The 20,161-nt window shown below is 36.1% G+C and overlaps 1 protein-coding gene across 12 annotated transcripts in view; it reads left to right on the forward strand.

The window, feature by feature from the left end:
• KIDINS220 (kinase D interacting substrate 220) overlaps positions 1 to 20,161 on the forward strand; it is a gene marked incomplete at its 3' end in the record, with an annotated part of 101,941 nt that overhangs the window by 42,761 nt on the left and 39,019 nt on the right. For 11 of the 12 annotated variants that reach the window (XR_014018435.1, XM_081263855.1, XM_081263860.1 and 8 more), the window contains 5 exons: positions 1,666 to 1,806; positions 2,835 to 3,078; positions 3,220 to 3,308; positions 4,799 to 4,943; positions 11,412 to 11,574. Coding sequence is in view for 11 of the 12 variants with exons in the window: in XM_081263855.1 (XP_081119981.1) it covers positions 1,666 to 1,806; positions 2,835 to 3,078; positions 3,220 to 3,308; positions 4,799 to 4,943; positions 11,412 to 11,574 (782 nt within the window). Of the gene's footprint in view, positions 1 to 1,665; positions 1,807 to 2,834; positions 3,079 to 3,219; positions 3,309 to 4,798; positions 4,944 to 11,411; positions 11,579 to 20,161 lie in introns of those variants that run through there. The other variant, XM_081263858.1, reaches the window with a different exon arrangement.

Here is a 20,161-nt window from a genome sequence, read left to right on the forward strand (position 1 = left end):
TTAGGGAGTATGATCTTCAAATTTTAAGGTGTTGCATTTAGTGTGTTTATTTATTCAAGACTATTTTCTTAAAGCAGTTTTAAGGTTTACAGGTAAATGAAGAGGAAAATACAGATACTCCATTTGCCCCTCACCCCCTGCATATGCACCATCTCTTCTATCACTGTCATCCCCATCCGGTGATACATTTGTTAAAACTGATGAACCTACATAGACCCATCATAATCACCCTGTTTGTAGTTTACATTAGGGTTTGCTCTTGGTGTTGTACATTCTATGGATTTGGACAAATATACAATGATGTATAGTATCATACAGAGTATTTCCACTGTCAATAAAAGCCTTTGCAATCCACCTATATCTCTCTGTCCACCTAACACTGGCAACCACTGATCTGTATACTGTCTCTGTGGTTGTGCCTTTTCCAGAATGTCATATCAATGGTATCATACAGTGGAGAGCCTCTTCAGATTGGCTTTTGTCACTTAGTAATATGTATTTATGTGCCCTCCATATCTTTTTGTGGCTTGGAAGCACGTCGTCTTTTAGCACTGAATAATATTCCATTGCCCAGATGTACCACAGTTGATTTATTCATTCACCTATTGAAAGACATCTTTTTTGCTTCAAATTTTAGCAGTTAAGAGTAAAGCTGCTATAAATATCTGTGTGCACATTTTTGGGTAGAAATGTCTCAGCTTCTTTGGGTAAATACCAAGGAACATGATCACTGGATGGCAAGAGTGTGTTTAATTTTGTTAAAAACCACCAAATTGTCTTCCAAAGTGGCTATGCCATTTTGCATTCCCATTAGCAATGAATGAACTTCCCATTGTTTCATATCCTTGTCATCATCTGGTGTAACCAGTCTTGTGGATTTTGACCCTTCTGGTAGGTGTGTAGTGGCATATCATTATTTGAATTTGCATTTCCCTGATGACATATGTTGTGTAGCTTCTTTTCATGTGCTTATTTTGCCATCTGTAAATATTTGATAAAGTGTCTGTTGTGGTCTTCAGGATAAGACATAACCAAAACCTATCCAAAACATTCCTTGCTTTGAAGTCTTTGAAGTCCCTTCTGTCTTCTATATCATTGCTGTCTTTAATTTCACACATGCACATGCAGACACATAACTACACATGCATACATAGAAATATGTGCACAACTGTACACGCATACAATATCCAGCTACACACATATGCACAACTACACACACACACACGCACACACACACATACACACACTAGGAGTAATGACTTCCAGAGTGCTTTTATGCTGAACCATAAACCAGACATTACTACATTTGTAGTTTTATTATATTTTCCTGTGGAAATATATATTTAGAGTGAAAAAGGTTATCACAATGGCATGTTTTTATAAAGTAGACTTTTATAGGCTATTCAAAGGAGTTAGTAGATTATTCCATAGGTGTAGTTACTACTAGAGCCTAGTAATCAGATTTGTTTTAAAAAATAGCAAATTGAACCATGGAAACATAGGGTGCACTGTGAAGTATTGGGTACAGTTTCTAGTGGGACTACAGGTGGCAGCAAGGACTGTGCCTCTCTTTCCTCCTACTGGATGACATTCTGTCATGCTTTTCAAGAATGTACTTTACCTTCTCATATCTTCAGTGCTTTCTGTCAATTTTGCTTTGTGCAGGTTCTGAAGTGTGAAGTGGAATTGATGGCCAAGATGGCTAAGACCATCGACAGCTTCACCCAGAATCAGACAAGGCTGGTGGTTATCATTGATGGACTCGATGCCTGTGAGCAGGACAAAGTGCTTCAGATGCTGGACACAGTATGTTTCAAGTGCCTTGAAGCTTGTCATTGTCGTCTATAGCCTGGCAGTGGGGGGATAACATGACTTCATGAAAATGTGCTTGTTATGGGAGTAGTACTGTTTTTCTCTCCTGATTTTTCCTCTGAAAACAACCATTCCTTTTTTTAAAAATATTTTTTTAGTTGTAGTTGGACACAATACCTTTATTTTTATTTGTTTGTATTTTTATGTGGTGCTGAGGATTGAACCCAGGGCCTTGCACGTGCTAGGTGAACGCTCTTCCGCTGAGCCACAGCCTCAGCCCCTGGAAACAACCATTCTTTATGCAGAGACATAGAAGAGTAAATGTTTCATTGTGAAGTCATTTGCATAATTTTTACATAAAGGCAGTTTGAGGAAAACCACAAATGTATCTCTTAAGTCTAGAGTGTGAACCCACCTTTGCTTTACAAATAGTTATGAATAGATTCTGATATAATGTAAGGAATCTACAGAATGTGCAGGGTTTTTTGTTGTTGTTGTTGTTAAAGAGAGGCACATTGCTGACTTTCTGTAAGGTATCTTTTTTTAATATTTTTATTTCTTAGGTATAGGTGGATACAATATCTTTATTTATTTTTAAATTTTTATGTGGTGCTGAGGATTGAACCCAGTGCCTCACGCATGCTAGGCGAATGCTCTGCCACTGAGCCCCAGCCTCAGCCCTGGAAGGTGTCTTATAAAGAGCGGCAGTGTATGAGCAAGGGCTGGTGTGCCCGGCACCTCACATGTTCACGGTTATTTTTCACCTGTGTTGATATTACCTCCTGTGTAGACTGTAGTGCTTCAATGGAGAACTGTGTTGCTTTCTTTTCAGGTTTTGTTGCTGTCAGATGTGACAAACCCAGATCAAGCCATCAGTAAAATTTGTTTTCTTGTAGAATACATTATGACAAAAAATGAATTCTGTTTTATAGTCATCAGAGGAAAGCACAGTATTAAGAAGCTATTTTATTATTTGGGGTAACTTAAACTCTCTGACACATTGTACGTTTCTTTTGCTTCAGGTCCGAGTTCTGTTTTCAAAAGGCCCTTTTATTGCCATTTTTGCAAGTGACCCACATATTATCATAAAGGCTATCAACCAGAACCTCAGTAGTGTGCTTCGCGACTCAAATATAAACGGGCACGACTATATGCGCAACATAGTTCACTTACCTGTTTTCCTTAATAGTCGTGGACTCAGCAATGCAAGGAAATTTCTTGTAACTTCAACAGCAAATGGTGACATTTCATGTTCAGATACTACAGGTAAAAATCAAGCTCCTAAAGTGTTTAAAAGAGTTTTTTAGTTTTGTAGTTTTTTTTTTCTACCTTGAAAAATATTATTAGTATTTTATACCTTTGTAATACATAGAGAGCAAATGGTACTCTCTTGGTACATTCTTTCAGGGATTCAGGAAGATGCTGACAGGAGAGTTTCACAAAACAGCCTTGGGGAGATGACAAAACTTGGTAGCAGGACAGCTCTCAATAGACGGGTAAGATGCCATTTGCTTTACTAGATTTAATTAATTAATTAAATAGTCTTACAGCACTCAGGATGGAAGCAGGTCTTTGCACGTGCCAGGCAAGCACTTCAACACTGAGGGCATCCCCAGTCCAGTTTGTTATCAGCGCTGTGTGTATTGCTGTTGTTCAGATGAGATTAAAGATGCCACCTCAACCGTCTGTGGTGTTACCTGAAACTCTTCAGCCAAACACTAGACATGATTGCTGGTTTTCTTTCCCTTGCAGTGTCTTGGGGAGTGTCTGCATCTGCATCCCTGGCAGCCCTAAATGGGAGGAGCCCTTCTTCTTTCCCAGCATAGTCTCAGCCCAAGTGCTGACCCAGATCCTAAGCCAGTTGAATAGAAAGCTCAGAGTGAGATTTTAAAGTACACCTAATGACTTCCCCTGGTTGAGATGTTCCTATTGCCACTGTAACTGTAGGGGAGAGAAAGCTCCTGGCTTTGTCTTCTAACCTGCCTTCCTCTTTCCTGAGATTTGCAGGAAGTACTTGCTCCTTTGTGGTACCCATAGTGATTCTGTGCCTTTTCCTTCTACCTTGTGTTTCTCTTCTGACACTTTGGTTGTCCCTGTTTGCCTCCGTCTTGTTTATGTGGAACAGGAGTGTGTTCCATGTCTGTCTACATATGATAAGGCAGGAAGATGTCTACCTGCAGGAATTGTGCCACTTAGGGCCAGCTAACTTGATTTAGCACCTTGTCTTTTTTCTGGTTTGCTACTATTAAATTTAGATACTTGACTTTTTTTTTTTTAATGTGTCCGGTAATATTTTGACCATTTGATTTTATGTCTCTGCCCTTCCTGGTTGTGGATGGAAGTTAATATGACAAATGACTTTTGATAGCACTAAATTCAGAGGGGTCTGCAATAATCTTTTGAATGTCTCCCCTGGGAGTTGGAATCTTGGTCACCTCGTGGTTGCATCCACTGTTCTCTTACACCAGGACTTAGGTGAGGGACCATGCTTGTGTGAGATGGAATTCCTTAGTGCACCCCCCCCCCCCGCCCCTTGTAGAGTGTCTTTTATTCTTATGGAGCTCTGTGAGGAGAGTAGTTAGAGTGCCAGTGTCTGGGAGTCCTTGGAAACGAGCATAATTCCTTTATTTTTCTAGGCTTCCTGTAATACTGAGCCTCCATAGAGTTTGAATATAATTCTCTTTACTGGATTCTGTTTGCTAATTATCTTAAAGGCATTGAGCTTTCTCTGACTGTACAACTGTAAACCACAGTACATGTGAAGCTAAACCGTAGCATAGGATGCAGTTGTCAGTAATGCGGCTCTTATCTGTGACGTTTCTCCTCAGGGGGTGGTAATAATAATGCTTAATTAGCATATCATCTTCCTCTTTGACTAAAGTAGTGCATTTTGCTGTTGCTGTAAACATATATTAACTTCTTAAAAAGCCCTGTATTCTCAGACTGGAAGTGTGGGCACAGTCTCACTGATGATATTCTGTTTCAGGACACTTACCGAAGAAGGCAGATGCAGAGGACCATCACTCGGCAGATGTCCTTTGATCTCACAAAATTGCTGGTTACTGAAGACTGGTTCAGTGATATCAGTCCCCAGACCATGAGAAGATTACTTAATATCGTATCTGTGACAGGTGAATTTTGTTTCTTACTGTCTCTGACAGATAGTAAGCTTTAAAGTAAACAAAGTGGTTTCATTTGAGAAGCAAAGGCATGTGTTAGATTTATATTTTTACATTGCTGAATAACAGCTTTGTATCAAATGGATCTGATAAGTCAGTGTTTAGTTGAGATGAAAATCGGCCATTAGTTGTACACTGTTATTATTTTTCTTTTGTAAAAAAATTATTTTAGTTATACATGACAGTAGAATGCACTTTGATATATCATATGTAGATGGAGTACAACTTCTCATTCTTCTGTTTATACATGATGTGGAATCCCACCGGTCTTATATGTGTACATAGGGTAATAATGACTGATCATTCTACTATTCTTCCTACCCCCATATCTCCTCTCCTACCTTCACTCCCCTGTACCTAAAGTAATTCTGTTCTTCCCCCCACCCTACTCATTGTGAATTAGCATCCACCTATCGGAGAAAACACTGGCCTTGATTTTTTGAGATTGGCTTATTTTGCTTAGCATGATATTCTTTAGCTCCATCCATTTACAGGCAAATGACAAGATTCATTCTTTTTTTAAGGCTGAGTAATATTCCATCACATATATACACCACATTTTCATTATCCATTCATTTGTTGAAGGGCATTTAGGTTGGTTCCATAGTTTAGCCATTGTGAGTTGAGCTGCTATAAACATTGATGTGGCTGCATCACTGAAGTATGCTGATTTTAAGTCCTTTGGGTAGAAACGAAGCATAGAATAGCTGGATCAAATGGTGGTTCATTCCAACCTTTCTGAGGAATCTCCATACTGCTTTCCATAATGATCGCACCAATTTGCATTCACACCACAATGTATGAATGTACCTTTTCCCCCACATGTTCACCAACATTTATTGTTGTTTGTATTCTTGATAATTGCCATTCTGACTGGGGTGAGATGAAATCTTAGATGGTTTTATAAATTTTTTTTAAAGCTAATTTGATTTAGTAGTATTTTTTTAATATTTTATTTTTTTAGTTTTCAGTGGACACAACATCTTTGTTTGTATGTGGTGCTGAGGATCGAACCTGGGCCGCATGCATGCCAGGCGAGCGCGCTACCGCTTGAGCCATATCCCCAGCCCTTATAAATTTTTTTTGTCTCTGGTTTAATTTTTCCCTGTGTATAAAGATAATTTTATGCTGATTTATGTAATTGATTATACTTATAATTTAAAATGTTGAAATTTAGATTTTATATACTATTATGCTGTTTTCATTTTCATATACTATTTGAATAAAAGGTATTGACAACAAAATTGAGGATTATTGCCCTATGACTAAATTCTTTGCATAGAATTCTGCTCTCCGTTTTGTTAAGACTTAATTACTAATCAGCATTTGGGCAGTCATATAAATATTTGTAATTCAGTTTGTAAAGTGTATCTCTTACTTTGCATGGTATTAACTGGTAATATTGACTCTGCATTATATTTTATACTAAGGTTGAGGTTCATAATGTGAACTGTGTTACAAATGAAGCTATGAGGGTTGGAAGTGTAGCTAAGCAGTAGAGCACTTGCTAGCATACCCATAGTCCTGTGTTCAATCCCCAGCACAGCAGAAAACAAAAAGATAAGTGAGGTTGTATCTGATATATTACAATATTTTTGATCATTAAATCTTTTTAAATGAGGTCTCAACCTCACTAGGCCATGTTTAACAATGGGACTGTTCATTATGTCACCAAAAGCATTTATATACTCGTTTAACAAATACGTAGTGAATCTGCCTTAGGCCAGTATTGGTCTAGATGTTGCAGGGATAATGCAGTGAGCATGACAGAGTCCCTTTCCTGAGTGGAAAGACTGGAGGCTTCATGTCATGTCTTGTAAGGAAAGTGCCATGAACATATGGTGGTGAAATGGCGATCGCACCCCCACACACGTGGAAATCACTCCTGTGGATCCACAGATTGTTCTCCCTTTCCAAGAAGAGCTCTCCTTCCCTTCCCTTGCCTCTAGTTCCTGTCCCATTTCTCAGCAGAATTCTTTGAAAGAGTTGACTGTCCCTGGTCTCAAACTATTCATCCTCTAAGCATGCTCCAATACTCTTTGCTTTTAGAACTTGAGCACAATTGCATTTTCAAGGTGGCTTCCATGTGACAAGTCCAGGGGCCAGGTCTCAGTCCTCATTATTTGCCCCCTTCTGGCTTCCAGAGAGCTGCATGTACCGTATTTCCCTCTTGCACGCTGTGGTTATCTCCCTCTCTCCTTACCTTTACATTGGACACCCTTGGCCTTAGTTAGCTCTCGGAGCTTTCTCTTCTGCCTAGAACAGCTCCTTTAGTGATCCTGTCTCATCTTGAATACCTTAGACTGTATGCCTTAGACTCTTAAATCTGTATCTTTCACCCTGTAGCTCTCCAGTGGCCCATTTGATGTCTGACACTTCATATGTCCAAAATTGAACTTTTGATTCTTTGCCCCCAAATTAATCTAGTCTTTCCCATTTGTTAATCCAACTTTTTTTAAAATCCAACTTTTTTTTAATGATCCTACTATTCCTTGTTTTTCTAGTGTTTTGAACATGAAGAAGTGATGTATTTTATCAAATGCTTTTTCAGCATCTGTTTATTTATTTATTTGTATTAATCCAACTTTTTCCCTACACCCTTGAGGGAAAAATAAAACCTTATTATCTACCTCCAGTTTATTAAAAAATTTCCCCCTGGGGTACTGGGGCTTGAACCAGGGCCTAGGCAAGCACTCCCCCTCTGAACTACGTCCCAGTCCTCTGTTGGTTAGTTCTTTACTGTCGGTCTGACCGAGTTTCATTGTAGCAGTCTGCCCTTATCTGATGTACTGTTGTGTCTCACCGCTGTTGATTTAATGGTTGCACCAGTCTTCTAACTGGTCCCTGCTCTTATCTTTTTCTTTCTACTGTCTAGAGATGTGGCAGTCACAGTAATTCTTATAAATTGAAACTGTCATGCTATTTCTCTGCTTAAAACTCTTGTTATGTGTCCCCATTTTCCTAAAAGTGAAATTCCAAGTCCTTACAGTTTCTTAGAAGGCCCTTTAGGATCTGTCTTTCTCTCTCCCCTCCAACCTCTTCTCCTCCTCTCCCTCCCTTTATCTCTTGCTGGCTTCCTTTGTTGTTCTGGAAAATGCCAGGAATGTTCCCACTTAAGGGCTTCCCACTTTTGTTTTGAAGAAATGAAAATTGTATTGATTATTCTTTAGATCTGTGCATACTGGGTTTTCTTCCTTCTTTTAAAATTTTGGATTAATTGTCTGCTTTTCAGTGAGCTCTTCCTGCACTGTCTTACACAGAATGACCTCCCCTCATTGACCCGCCTTGCTGTATCCCTTTCCTGCTTGATTTCACTCTGTCTTCCAGTACATTCTATTATTTACCTTTTTTTGGCCCATCTCTCCTCAGAAGAATGTAAAACACATGGCAAGGATTTTTGCTTCTCTTGTTTATTGCTGTTTCCTTAATACCCACCATATCTGTGACACACTGTTGTGAATGAATGAGAGAGACCTGAATGAAGTGAGAACTAAGTTTTACATATTTCTTAAGAAAAGCTTCCTAAGCAGAAGGAGGAACAAGTATAAAGGCCCTGAAGTGGGCTCCAGGAATAGCTGGAGGTCACAGTGGTTGGAGTTTGGAGAGTAAAAGAGGAAAGGGGTAGAAGTGGTGTGAGAGAGACAACCAGTGGCCTAAAATCTGTAGGAAGAACTTCGGATTATGTTTATATGATAGACATTTGGGGACACTCTAAAGAGGCTGAAATTATCAATATCATTTAACAATTGATATGGAGATTTGCATTTTAAAAATACTGATGTTTATATATTTCAGAGTAGAAACAAAACCACATCTTAAATCTAAGAACTTCTCTAATATTAGTCTTTTTTAAAAAATATTTTTTAGTTGTGGCTGACACGATACCTTTATTTACTTATTTATTTTATATATGGTGCTGAGGATCGAACCCAGGGCCTCGCATGTGCTAGGTGAGCACTCCACCGCAGAGCCACAACCCCAGCCCCATCTAATATTAGTCTTTAATGGGAAACTTTTTATCCTATCACACCAGAAATATTTTTATTCTATGTTTCATCAGCTCTAAACCTGCCTGAAAATTAAAGATTTCTTGGTAAAATTTCCATTTCATAAAAGCATCGAATGCCATTTGTTTAATTGCTTAAAATTAAAAGTATTATAGTAACAAGAACTTACAGACTGAAATCTTTGTATTTTAATGGAATTTTTTATTGTTTTAATGATGAATTTTACATGTAATTGGGGAAAATTAGTTGGAAGTGTATAAGGAAATATATTTTATTGGGAAGGGCAGGACAATGTACAGGTCTTGGGTTTGAGCCCTGGGATTTTATCCTTAGCCTCTTGAAGATGCCATTCCCATTTATGTAAAAACACGTGCTGTCTGTTAGCACTCTGCAAATGGTTGTCATTCTTAGAAAAGACCTGTGACAGACAGGCTCATATCAGAAAATAATTTGGGGTTTTAGTAGATAAGTTTTGGTAAGTATTTACTTGAGTGGTTTCCTGTTTAAAAAGCATGTTTTATTTTGTGCAATGTGCTTTATTTTATGGGTAAAGTTGGAGAATTAAATTAAAAATAATCTTAAAAACCTACACTGAACAGAATTTTCTCTTGCTGTAATCTTATTTCTTAACTAATTCAGGGTAGATATATTCTTAAGGAAGAAGGCTTGTTTCTTCCACTTACACTTTTCCAGTTGTGTGTGTGATCAGTTAGTTCCTTCACAGCTCAGCCCAGGCGGGTCCCTGGGCTTCTCCTCCACCTCCCTCAGTGGGCTCACTGCTCCTCTCTCAGAGCTTCCTTCGGGAGGTTCCCCTGGGGCGGCCTTCCCCCAGCTGCTGCTTCTGGATTGTGCTGATTGGGTCTTCCAGTGTGTGTGCGTCCCATGGTTTTATAACTGATTTTCTCTCCTTCTCTTACTCAGTCCAGCCTTGAGTTCTTTTAGAATGTAGACGTAATGATGTCTCTGTCATCAGTCACTAACATGCTCAATGAGTGAATTTTAAAACTCAATGAAGCAACTGGTTATTTTGAGGATCAAATCCAGCCATTAGGGGATGAAGTTTCATCCTACATTTCTGTAACTTACCAGTACAATTAACTTCTAATGTTTTTCAAAGATTTTTTAGTTCAGAAGTTTTAGTCTAAGTATATTAACAGTGTTGCAGGTATATTTTAACTTTTTGCTTTTCATTGCCTGTTTTTTTTTTTTTTGTAAACATTTAGTTCTATGAGTACTTTTCTATTGAGAGTAGATCTCCACATCTTTCGTTATGATTTTTGATTAATTCATTTCATACTTTTTTGGTTGTTGTTTGATTTATTGTCTGTTCCACTGAGAATAGGCTTCATGTAGTTTGGGAGCAAATCTATTTTGTTAAGCATTTTATCCCTAGCATTGGTTTATCACCGATTATGAAATTCTTAAGTTTTCATAGCTCTCAAATGCTTATGACCATAGCTGATAAGCTATAGAACGTAATGACCCTGTTGCTGTTCTGGCAGACCAAACCTCACCTTCCAGAGAAAAAGAGTTCAGGAATGAAAATGTAGTTTGCATGTAGAAGCAGATTTGCTGAAGGAATGAGGGACTGGAGATTTGGGAAGAATTGGGTTGGGGTTTATATATCTATATCTATTAGCAGCAAGAAGAGGGATGCTTCATATTTGAACTGAAGCAAATAGCTATCTTAGTCCAGACAAACTAAATTGATGATAATGAAAATAAAACTAACAGTATCTTAAAAGAAAAAAGCAAAAATACCAGCAATTCAGGATCCTTACCAAATGACAGTGAAGCTGACAGTGCAATGAGAGGAAGCACTGGTGTGAAAGTCTAAGGATCGCAGCCACCCGTGGTGGAACAAGAGTCCTCGGAAAACTCCAGCAGCAGGCAGGCTTGTTCTATTAGATACGTAGACAGCATATCTTGGACACATAGCTCAGTTGTTACGTCATTTACATAGGCTGCCCTTAGTACATAAAAATGAAAGTGTACGGGGTTGCACATTCAGCCATGGTAAAACAATGGGCTAGCGTTTTTGGATCGTAGGATCTTAGCTGATGGTACTTTAAAGGATGGGATTGCCGTGGATGAATTGATGCTCCACTGTATGTTTGTAGGAAGCATTGAGATTATGTGATACACAGCTTGAAAGATTTTTGCCAGCATGTATGTGGTCAAAGAAGTGTATTTCACTAATATCAAATTAAACAAAAAATAATTTTGAATTAAATAAAATAATGCTTAAGTCTTTATCTTTAAAATCTGAATTTTAGTGTATAAATACTAGTTATGAATTTGTAATATAACCAAATGGCAAATTTTAAAAGTTTAAGTTATTTGTGAATAACTGTTTTATTTGACATAATATTACACATATATTAATATTTAAATGTTTCTGTGTTCTTCAAAGGGCGATTACTGAGAGCCAATCAGATTAGTTTCAACTGGGACAGGCTTGCTAGCTGGATCAACCTTACTGAGCAGTGGCCATATCGGACTTCATGGCTAATATTGTATTTGGAAGAGACCGAAGGTGTTCCAGATCAAATGACATTAAAAACCATCTATGAAAGGTAATTTGTTTGTCTTCTTTGTATTTAAGTTCATCTAAGTTGAAATTTTAGAATAAAATTAAACATACATAAAGCAAACAGAATACAAAATCATGTATAAAATGAATACTTCTGAATTCAACTACTTATTAATTCCATTATAATTTTGGAGTGGTATTAGCACAGGTATATTTTCTTTCATGTAAAATTTACATCTTTATTTGGACTTATTTTTCCTTTTCCCGGTATGTAAAGTTTTTAGAGTTACTGGTTTCTTATCAAATTCAAAAATAAAGTCAGTGCTTTTTATTACAAAAGCACTTCAATACCTTTAAAAACTTTAATTCCTATTCCTATTCTATAAAAACTCTCTCTTTAGAAAAAAAAGATATTACAAAGGAACTATACAGTTTGATATAATTGGGTTAAAACTGTTTTGAAAATGTAAATGAAATATTAAATCGAACAAAATATTTAGCATATAGCTCATATATTAAAACTTTTAAGATTTCAAGTAATTTTTATTCCCTTAAAGTATTGTCAGCAAATGGTTTTCCTAATTTTCCAATCCCTATTGTTATGCACATCTTATTAAATGTTTTCTAGGTAAATAACTGGTTTTAGAATTTTAGAAGTTTGTTATTGTATTCATCTAAAGATTTTGAGCTGTTCTAAGTTTTGCTATATAATTTATGTAGTTTGATCAGTAGATTAAACCCAGAGTACCAGATTTAGCAGGTGTTCCAGTAGCAGCAGGTAGAGTGGTACACGATTCCCTTAGGCTTGTGAAGGTGGCACCAAATTGTTTCTGGTCTTTGATCTTTTGGAAATCATAGTATTATGAGACACATGAGTCTGTTTTTCCTTTGGTTTTGCAGTAATTACTAACTTTATTTCTTGAAAAAATTGGTCTATCAGAACATAGAAGCTGTGAAATTATGAATGCTTGCTAGGTAAGCACAGTTATTAAATAGTTAAAAATTTTTAAAAAGTATTACTGCTTAATAATAATTAATACCAATATCATGGGATTTATTTTTCTCATGATCTCATAAAACCGTATTTAACATGAACAACAGTTCTTTGAGAACTTTCATTTATCCTTGAGAAATTTGTGTTATCATTTGTGTGTAAATAAGAATATGTCAGAGAAAAGGATAAATCTTCCTTAGAACTGTACTGAATTTGAAGTTAGGAAAAAAAAGCTTTATTCAAACTGGAAGGATGACTTCAGAAGGAGTAGCAGAAGTAATTTGAGAGTTGACATAGTTCTTAGACTAATGCATTAATCTAGCAATGCATTTCTAGTTTTTAAGAAATTTGAATACTTACAGGGAGCTAATTCTCTCACAGGACTATTTAAGTACGGCAGGTTGTTTAGCATCACCAGCCTTTTTTCCCTAGCACCAGAAGCTCTGCCTGGTCCCTTATATATTTCTGTCTCTTTATAAAGTTCAGAGAGGTGGTTAGAATGGGTCCATGATGTCATTATGCTGGGTGTCACATTAAAGTGAATTCACACTGTGATAGCACCTGTCACAGCCAGCCCAGCAGCCTGATTTAGTGAACAGAGCAATGACTCAGAAGTCTAGGTCCCTTCGCTCCAGTCCTTACTCTGCTAATAATCACCAGAGTAATACTGGACGGGGTGTTCATATGTGTGTGCCTCAGTTTACATATTTCATAATCTAAAAGATTATCATTTTTATTTTTATTCTTTTTAGTTATATATGACAGTATAATCTATTTTGATATATTTATACAAGCATGGAATATAGCTTATTCTAATTAGGATCCCAGACTGGTGGATGTACACAATGTTGAGATTCACTGTGGCATAGTCATATATGTACAAAGGCAAGTTATGTCAGATTCATCCCACTGTCTTTTCTGTTCCTATCCCCCCTCCCTTCTCTTCATTCTCCTTTATCTAATCCACTGAATTTATATTCTTTCCCTCCCCTGATGTGGGTTAGCATTCACATGTCAGAGAGAAAACATTCAACCTTTGGTTTGAGAGGATTAAGCCATTATCTTAATGGTAGGCTCCAAAAGTTACTAAATGCTTGAGTTTTGAGGAACCTGAATTCTGATTAAAAGAAAACACATTTGAAGCAACTGGAGGAAAGCTAAAATAAGATGGCTTATGCAATTAGCAGTTAAATTTAATTGGTATCAGATTGAATCTTAGTCTAAAACTTCATAGTCTAAAACCACTGTTCTTTGCCAGTAGAAAATTGCCTGACCTTTTAAAAATTTTCATCCTAATTTCCAGGATTTTGAGCCTTGTAGAAAATTTTCAAAAAATTGTTTTTAAATTAATTGAAATGTATTTTATAGTAAAAGAATAAATAACATATAGTTTGAAGGTAATAGTAATTATTGTACCCTGCTTGTAAAAAGTAGAATATTTGTGAAATAACTATTTTGGGGGGTGTGGGCATTTTTCATCATATAACAAAAATAACTCAGAGTGAATTTTTTTTTAAATATTTATTTATTTATTAGTTATTGGCGGACACAACATCTTTGTTTGTATGTGTATGTGGTGCTGGAGGATCGAACCCGGGCCGCACGCATGCCAGGCGAGCGCGCTACTGCTTGAGCCACATCCCCAGCCCCAGAGTGAATTTTTTGTAAGGGATTTTTTGTTGTTGTTGTTCAAGTCAATATAGAATATCGTATGTTGGAGGCATAATGAAGTGAGGTCAACTTTGTTTTGTGATGAAACCAGTAAGAGACTGGTTTTTTACCTCAGCCCTTGCAGCTCATAGTCCTTGAGTCAGTTGGATTCAAGGTGACTTTTTTCTTTTTGGAGAAATAAGTCTGTCTTATATGCTAACAAATACTTACGAAGAATATTTGTAGCCAGGCCAAGAAAAAGTGTAGAAAGTAGTCTTTGAGAATTCATGAGGAGTTGACTTAAGATAATTAAATATAATGAAATGATTTGGAATGAAAAACTATAGGATGGGGCTGGGGATGTGGCTCAAGCGGTTGCGCCCTCGCCTGGCGTGCGTGCGGCCCGGGTTCGATCCTCAGCACCACATACAAAGATGTTGTGTCCACCGAGAACTAAGAAAAAATAAATAAATATTAAAATTCTCCCTCTCTCTGCCCCCCTCTCTCTCTCACTCTCTCTTAAAAAAAAAAGAAAAGAAAAACTATAGGAAGATAGTTTTATCAGCATATTGAAAGACTATATATTGGAGGATGTTACAGTAATTTAGATAACTGTTTCTAGTTAGCTGTGGTTGAGTTCTTTGATGCTTGTCATTTGAATAATAAAAAGTTTTATTTACAGCCATAAAAAGCAGCAGTATATAATTGATATTCATTTATTTTATTAAAGAAATCTGATTTGGTAAAAACAATCAGAAAATAGTATTTTTAACGTTAGTAGTAAAATTTATTTTTTTAATCCATAAAAAGCCTCATTTATTTTTATAGCAATTTGATGACACATCTGCTTGCTTTATTCATCTGAGAAAGAAAATGTTGGTTCTTGGTGTTTGGTAAAATTGCTTTGTTAAATTATTTTCTAAATTGTTCAACTTTTAACAAATGACATTTGATACTAACACTGGAAAGCAATTTCAGCTAATTAAGTAGATCCCTCTATAAACCATTGGAACATTAAGATGACATACTGTTCATTCAAGATTATTTTAATTGGTACAATTATTGTAATTTTCTTGCAATTATGTGTTGAGTTAAAAGCTTTTGTCTAGATCATTTGAGAGAGTTTTTTTTTTTTTTTGTTAACATACATTTAGTAAGAAGAATGAGAGTAAAATAAAAACTAGATAGATTTCTGTGGACTTTTTATTGCAGCACTTTAGATAACTGTTAAAATATTTTAGGATAAAAGTTTATTTCTTGCATTTTAAGCAATGATAAAGGTTTTTAAAAGATCAATTTAAGTATAGTTTTTGTGAAGATAATGTTTTAAATTTTTATTTTGGCTCTGCTCAATCCGTCTTTTACTCAGGATGATATGGTCAGAATCATTTTGTGTAAAAGATAACATATTTCATTTTTTACTCGTTCAATTTTTTTTAAGAAACAATTGGACAAGTTTTGAGGCAGCTTGAGAATGGTAGTCATTTTCCATTTCATTAAAATAGCTGTTTGCTGAATGGATACTGTGGATGTCTAAGTTTTGGCCTTTAGACCTATTTAATATTTTAAAATTATTCCATCATGTCTTATGAATGAATGTCATGTCTTAGGATGTTTCCTTCTGGTGTTCACACAAAGCTTTCAAAAGCTTAATTTGATTGTTTCCAGTCATCTCATACCTCTTTTTGCTCTTTCTTTCTTTTTTTTTTTTTTTTCATTTTTACTCTTCATCATTTGGAGTGGATTTCGCACAGGCTTGTTTCCTTTTCATATGGACTTAAACTTTAAATTTGAATGGCATGAAAAATTAGACCTTAGTTAGTTTGTGAAATTTTGTCTCACCTGTCTTGTAGTACAAAGAACATCGTTTTGCCAGGCACAGGGGCACATGCCTATAATCCTATCAACTTGGGAGCTGAAGAAGGAGGATCACAAGTTTAAGGCCAGTGTGGGCAACTTAGTGAGAACCCTAAGCAATTTAGTAGGACTCTGTTCCAAAATAAAAAAAATTAAAAAAGACTGCAGTGAGTCTCAGTAGTAAAGTATCCCTGGGTTCAGTACCAAAAAAATTAAAAAGATAAGTACATCATTTTTGTATTGATAAATTTCTCTTAATTAATATTTTCAGACACTAGAAACATTTATTGCAGACATCGTTTCATGCATGCTGTTTAGCTTTTTTTTTTTTTTTTTTTTTTTTTTTTTTTTAATGTATAGCTTGGAACCTTACTGAAATTCTGTGTTATTGATGTGATGGGACCTCTCTGTAGATATGGTGTTGTCAACATTCAAAATTTATAAAATTACTATCTTGTACATAATTATTATTTCCATTCTTATTTCCAAAACACATTTGCTTGGAATGCAGAGGTTCAATATTTTATCATTATCTTCTTAAAGAAATAGCCCTATCTTATTCTTTGCAAAAATCATGTTTCATAATTCTCCATCTAGAAGAGGAAAGTAAGCAAGTTTATACTGAAATCAAGATTACATAATTAATAATAGAAACCACATTTTATATGGATAGAAATAAATAATAGTATACTTGCCAAGTTCAGTGTGGAAAGTGAGCCTGCAAACCATGAACAGAAGATGTAGAGGAGAGTTAGGGAGAGGGGGAGTAGGGCAGGTTTCACTTTATGTACAGGTCAGACAGTCCTCGTTGGGAAAGGAAGGCATGGAGGCCAGAGATTTAGCCAAGCAGAGTTCTAGGGAAGTGTTTTCGGGCAGAGCGGATGATTTAGACAAATGTCCTAAGGCCAGAGAGCACATGGAATCAATGTTGGAGAAACAGTAACAACAAAGGAGCTGACTTGTTGAGAAGGGATGCAGTGAGGGTAGGTGGGGAGAGGAGAGCTTAGGGAGGTCGGAGGAGTGGGGTCATGGGCCACTTCTGGAAGATCACTATAAGGACTTTGGTTTTTGCTCTGAGAGAAATGAAGTTTCATTGCAGGGTTAAGAAAAAATGGTGTCAGGACTGGGGTTGTGGCTCAGCGGTAGAGCGCTCGCCTTGCACGTGCAAGGTCCTGGGTTCGATCCTCAGCACCACATAAAAATAAATGAATAAATAAAATAAAGTTATTAAAAAAAACCCACATTAAAATAAGAAAGAAAAAATGGTGTCCATTTCCCCGATGCTGTAATGTTTACTATTTGGTTGTTCAGACTTGTCCTAGGGAACCCTGTTGATTAAGAGAAGCATATTTTATGAATGTCTTGCTGGGAAGGGATAGGAGTGAATCTTGGTGGGAAAATTAAGATAAGTAGAGGTACAGAAAATGGTCTGCCAACTACTTAGCTCATAATAAAGATGAAATGAGTGGGAGGAAATGGCATGGGTGGCACTCCATGACTATGCCAGAGCTGGGTAGTAACCTCAGTGCACTGAAAGAAAATCCTGTAGTTATTCTGTACATCTGTCAGAATTTATGGGACCAATTTCCCTGTGTATCTCTCCTGTCGAAATAGTTTCTGGTGTCTCAGGTTCACTTTATTCTTTATTTTCTAATAAAATGGTGGGTTTAGGGCCTACTTTTTGGATCATATTTTAAAGTTGCCTTCTTCCTTGTAGCTGGTTTCATGATCTGCCCTCCTAGTACTTAAACCCCTACTTGAGAGTGAAAGCTGATGTTTAGTATTATTGAGGACTTCTAGGTGTAGGAAGATATTGTAGGCAGTAGAACAATTGATGAACTACTTTTAGAGTAACACTGAATTTAATTTGTGGCAGTGTAAAGTGGAAATGATGGAATTTGCATAACACACTGGATTCTAAGAATAAAGGGAAATAAGTACTCAAAAATTGCCACGCATGACTCAGGTTTTTACTGGAGTTTCAAGCAACCTTACCAAGGTTCACCAGTTCTTTTTTCTTCTCACTTACTCTTCACTTTTCCACACTCTCCTGTCTCTGGCCCATACTCCTCTCCATCCCACCTCATTATTCTGGTCTCATCTTAATTGCCACTATCTCAGGAAGCCCAGATACCCCACATCTCTGAGATATATCCATTGTGTACTAAGATGCTTGCCATAGGTACTCTCTTACAAATATTTGCATTGCTCTTTTTGCACTGTAGCTTTTTAAATACATTTTTGCTGAAATTTTTACAGTGACTTGGTATAGAGAAGACAGTAGTGAGTATTCATGAAAGAATAAAGAAATCTGATGCTGACATTTGGATTGAGGAATGGAAGAGAAGACTCACTTCATTTTGAAAAGAACACTGTCAGTCTAGACTTGGTTCATTGGTTCTAAATGTGGATAAAATGTTTCTTATGTTGTCGCCCCAGTAGGTCCCAGGTACATAATAAGGTCGAGGGCCATATAAATTGAGTGGTGATTGGGTACTTCACCTCACACTGAATGGCTTCTGCTTTTTTGTCAGGTGATGCTAAAATCACAGTCATTTTTTTCTTGAGCATTTACCTGTAACTTTGAGTTCAGCTGCCTTTCTGAGGTTCTCATGTTTATAATCCTTTCATGAAGGTCATGGTAGAGTTGCTTTGTGTTGGCAGACTTAGATGGATCCTTCCCCCTTCAATTTTTTTCTTATAGATTTTCAGTGTGATTTTAAAGGATAAAACATTTTGTGTTCATTCATTAAACATATACAGAGTTTGTTTTGTGCTGGGCACATTCTAGAAAAAGTACTAGCTGATATATTATTTGATCCCTCTGTATGTTCTGTGCATTGGATTAAGCACTTTAATATATTCTCTTTATCGCCTAGGAGGCGGAGCAGGAGGGAGATATAGCAGCCACTGTGTGGAGCTTCTCCAGGCCTGTTTTTCAGAGCCAGGAGCCAGCCTTTGTAGCCACATGGATAGTAGAAACACAAGATTAAACTGATTTTATTTCCAGATATATTTTATTCAATTCTCATTGATAAGCCCATAAATATTTATAATAGTTAATACATATCAGTAGGAAGGTACCTCAGGTAGAAATTTTTCTAAATAATTTAAGTTTGTCATTTCTATTGGAAAAAAAAATGCAAGCTTCTTATCAACTTGTAGAAAATTCCAAATAAATGCCTAGTAACTGCAGTAGATTTTGTAAGGAAAGCTTTAAAAATATCAATTGTGGTAATTTAGTACTTTAACAGCTGGTACATCTGTTTATTTAATCCTTTGAACTATTATTCTTTTTAGTAAGTGGCTATAATTTTTTTCCTATGTAGCTTTTTCAATAGCTTTTCTTTCACTTTCTATAGAAAAAATTGATTTTTAAAATATTTTCTGAACTTTTAACTCAATGTCATTTTTAGCATTTCATGCAAAATGTAAAACAAAGAATTTTAAATGTTCCAAAGTTGTGTGTTTCTAATTTCAACAAGAAAAACTCAAATATATTAACTAAAGCTTTTTAGAAACAAGTGACAAGGTCAGTTTTTCTAAAATAGGTTTTAATATGTTAAAAAATACATTTAATATATAAAATTAACTATTTATTATTATATATTTTTATAATGCAAAATATTTTGTAAGTATATTTTTAGACACATCTAATTATTGAAGAATTCAAATTTACCACCCCAAAATAATATGCCTTCAGAGATCAGTTAACTTTTCTTTTTCTGAAGTTAATTTTTTCAGTGGAGGTTTGTGATTTCAGATTTTCAAATCAAAATATTTTAAACTATTTTAAAATACAAGAAAAACTAGAATAATATGCCACAAAAATCCATAGCCATTACAAGGCTAAAATAACATGAAGTGCTAATGCTAATGGAAGACCACCTGCAGAAGTGGCTTCTGTTAGCAATGTTCAGCAAGTCCACAAGATGGGAGTGTGGCACTGCAAACACCATCAGCACGTTTGGCTATGAAATGTTTTTTTGTGATGCTTTTTGTTCCCCCTTTCCATAGCAGAAAAACAAGGGAAAATGATTTAATGAAAGGTTGAATTTTCATATACTTCCTTCCCTCTCCTCTCTCTTTACTCACCTCCTTTCCCTACTTCCCTCCCTCCCAACATTTA

Source organism: Spermophilus citellus (assembly GCF_964194105.1).
Source record: "Spermophilus citellus genome assembly, chromosome: 13".
Classification (NCBI taxonomy): Eukaryota; Metazoa; Chordata; class Mammalia; order Rodentia; family Sciuridae; genus Spermophilus; species Spermophilus citellus.